At 43.0% G+C, this 3,193-nt stretch overlaps 1 protein-coding gene across 4 annotated transcripts; it reads left to right on the top strand.

Moving 5' to 3' along the window:
• The first annotated feature begins 478 nt into the window (after window positions 1-478).
• Window positions 479-3,187, top strand: LOC108250416. 4 transcript variants are annotated; one of them, XM_037975035.1, is made up of 2 exons: window positions 479-751; window positions 1,019-3,187. In XM_037975035.1, the coding sequence occupies exon 2, from the start codon at window positions 1,372-1,374 to the stop codon at window positions 2,716-2,718; it is 1,347 nt and encodes a 448-aa protein (XP_037830963.1). In that variant the 5' UTR covers window positions 479-751; window positions 1,019-1,371; the 3' UTR covers window positions 2,719-3,187. The 4 variants fall into 4 exon arrangements, with proteins under 4 accessions (XP_037830963.1, XP_037830961.1, XP_037830964.1 ...); XM_037975033.1 differs by having other exon boundaries at window positions 956-3,187; XM_037975036.1 differs by having other exon boundaries at window positions 737-797.
• The last annotated feature ends 6 nt before the right edge of the window (window positions 3,188-3,193 follow it).

The following is a 3,193-nucleotide window of genomic DNA, read 5'->3' as shown; positions in this document are numbered from 1 at the left end:
AAGTGTTGAGCCAAAGCTGTCAACATGGATGCTTTCTGAAGGTATTTTCTCTGTTGCTCCGCCATGTGCTGTCACCTTGATTTGTCAGAACCTTCTATCTCCTTGCTAACAGTTACTGCTGTCAACACACACAAACTCACACACACACACACAAGCAAATGCAAGTTTGTTTTAGGCACACGCACATGAATGACTCATCCATCCTGCACACACACACCTCTACTGTCAGCCAAAAAACCAATCAGAATAGAGCACATCAGGAACAGCTTGTCAGAGGACTAAAGCTCTGCTCTGAAGTTTGGGAGATTTTTCTGATATATGGCCAATTGTGGGTTTTCTGGTTTGATGGCAAGCCACACAGGGTAAGATCCACACCTCATTACAACTTTGTTTTACTTTAGTTTACATTGCAGTCACTACTTTAAACAAAATAATCATTATCCAATAATGAGGTTATGCATTTGTAGCAGAGTCAATTTTATTTATTTATTTAATTTTCTTTATGAATCTTCTCAAAACTCAATTTTTTGGAATTGATGTCTGTTATGTATTATTTGTTTCATATTGCTTTGTTTTTGGTCCCTAGTATGTAGAAATCCATCCTCATCTATGAATATTAGTTTTTCTTTGCTTTTTAATTGTATTTCATTTTGGTGGGGAAGCTTTTATTGTCTTACTTCCTGTTTTTGTGTCATATCCCGTGTGTTCCCGCCGTGCCTCCTCAGTTCGCGCCTAGCTGCGCTGAGGAGAGGTGAGCGTTTTTCTGTTTGTGTATTGAAGCGTTGAAATGTTCTAAAGTACGTTGTAAACTCATAAGTTTTCATATATATATTGTTGTTCGGTTGTTTTATGTTTGAAGCAGCACCTTACTGGGCCTTTGGTTCCCAAGTTTGTAATATCTGTCGGGTTTTCTTCGCCAAGGTGATTGTTTTGTGTTTTTTTTTGGTTGATGAAGGTGTGTGTGTGTGGAAGCTGAAGCCCAGGAGTTGCTGCAGTGACATTTTCTTGTGTTAAACAGGAATAAAATTATCCTGATTCCTGATCCCGTCGTCGTCATTTTGTTGACCGCAACATTTGGTGCCGTGACCCGGATGCCTAGATCAGCCGCTGCCGATCACCGAGGTTCTGCTGTGTGCTTGGAACGTCGAATGATCAAGTTGGTGGACTAGTGGGTTCTGTTGGATTCCGTTTTGGTTGCTATCCTGCGACGGTTTCAAAGCACAAAACTAGATCTCAAGGTTTCAGGTTAATAACCTAAAAAAAAAAAAAAAGGAAAAAAAAAACTGTGTCTGCTGCCTCCTGCATATTTACATTTTGTTAAGGGACGTTTTTTCATAGCAAGACTGTTTTCTGTGTTTTGTTTTATATACTATGGCAGAGAAAAATCAGAAAACATATGATGTATTTTCATCCCCTGTTGGAAGAGGAAGAGGTTTACTTAGCCCAGAGAAAGCCTTTGATAATGACACTCCGGGAGCTACCTCCAAAATGCAGTTTGCATTGGATGATGGTAGAGACAGACATGAACCATTGCATTCAACACCCACTGATTCCAGTGAGTGCAGCACTACACATCAGTTACGAGAACTTATTGGGGAATTAGGAAGTCAAATCGGCAAATCCATAGCTAGCCGCCTCTTAGCCTGCCAGCCAGCTCTTAGCTCACAGGCTCCTCCCAATAAACCACCTAGAGCTGAAACATTCACAGCAACTGCTGACACCTCCAGAATAAGTCTAATAGTCAGACCTGATATTAAAGACCCATCCATGTTTCGTGGTGATGGCACGGACAAGTACTCCATTCATGAGTGGATAGACACGGTTGAAGTGTACTTACAGAAACGAGACCTCCCACCTTGTGAACAAGCGGAGGAAGTGCTAAACCATCTCTGTGGCAAAGCTAAAAGTATTGTCAAAGTGGGCCTGAAGAGTAGCTCAACCAGCAACACCCCAGTAGCACCAGAGACAATATACAACATTCTGAGGCGCTACTTCAGTGATACCCCCGGCTCATGTCTACCTTTGGCCGATTTCTACACCACCCAGCCGAAAGCTAAAGAAACGCCTGTAGACTATTGGATCAGATTAAACACTGCTGCAGAAGTGGCAGACAGGCATCTAAAGTGCCAGGGAGGTAAAATGGACAACATGGACTCAGAAATAGCCATTATGTTTGTCAGGAATTGTCCAGACCCCAATCTTGCTAGTGTTTTTAAATGTAAGCCTACAAGCAAATGGTCCCTGGCTGATGTGCAAGCAGCCATTGACGAGCATCAAAGGGAATACCAAGCTAAAAAAACAACCACAGCTCTGCCCAATGCACATGCTCTCCGTGTAGCTGCCGCTGTAACAGTCAGTGAACCCCTAGAAAATAACGCAGAGTACACCAATATGAACACAGCCAAGCTATCTGAACCTGCTAAACCAAGTACAGCTGTTGTTTCAGAGTCAAATGCTTTGGAGAGAGTACTTAGCATGCTAGAAAGAGTACTAGAGCGTACAAACCAGCCTGGTCCTTCTGCTGTTCGTCCAGAAGCTGCTCCATTCAGCCATGGTTCCCCCTGCAGGGTCTGCAGACAGACCTCGCATTCCACACGTACCCATTGTATGCGGGAGAAGAGATGTCTGGAATGTTTAGAGACTGGGCATCAAAGAAAGGACTGTCCTAAGGGGTCTTCAAATCAACCAGGCAACACTTTACTGCATCAGGGAAACTAAAACACTCACATGAGGGAGGGGATAGTGTGAGTGATAGAGACAAAACCCTCAAACTTGAAGATGATGCACAGACCGTGTACTCTGAGTGTGTAAATTCCGTTCCGTCTGACACTACTGTTCTATTCCAGAACGTAAATAGACTTGACAAAGCTGATAGTCTGTTCTATGCAGATGCTGAGGTGGAGGATGAAGTGTCGTTGAAAGCCCTGCTTGACACTGGCTCAATGACATGTACTATCAGTGAAGAAGTTGAACGAATGTTAATTTGTGCAGATTCAGTCTCCATGTCTAAAGACATTTGCCCTGACATCACACTTGTTGGTTGTGGTGGGGTGAAAGTTAAGCCTAAATGTATTTATGACCTAAAGATGAAAGTGTATGGCTGCACCTTCAGAGTCCCTGCACTGGTTGTTCCTGGGCAGCAAGATGAGATGATTCTAGGAACAAATGTTATCAAGTACCTTCTTAAGCAGTT

Source organism: Kryptolebias marmoratus, linkage group LG4 (assembly GCF_001649575.2).
Source record: "Kryptolebias marmoratus isolate JLee-2015 linkage group LG4, ASM164957v2, whole genome shotgun sequence".
NCBI classification, from domain to species: domain Eukaryota; kingdom Metazoa; phylum Chordata; class Actinopteri; order Cyprinodontiformes; family Rivulidae; genus Kryptolebias; species Kryptolebias marmoratus.
This window is presented reverse-complemented; position numbering and strand designations above follow the sequence as displayed.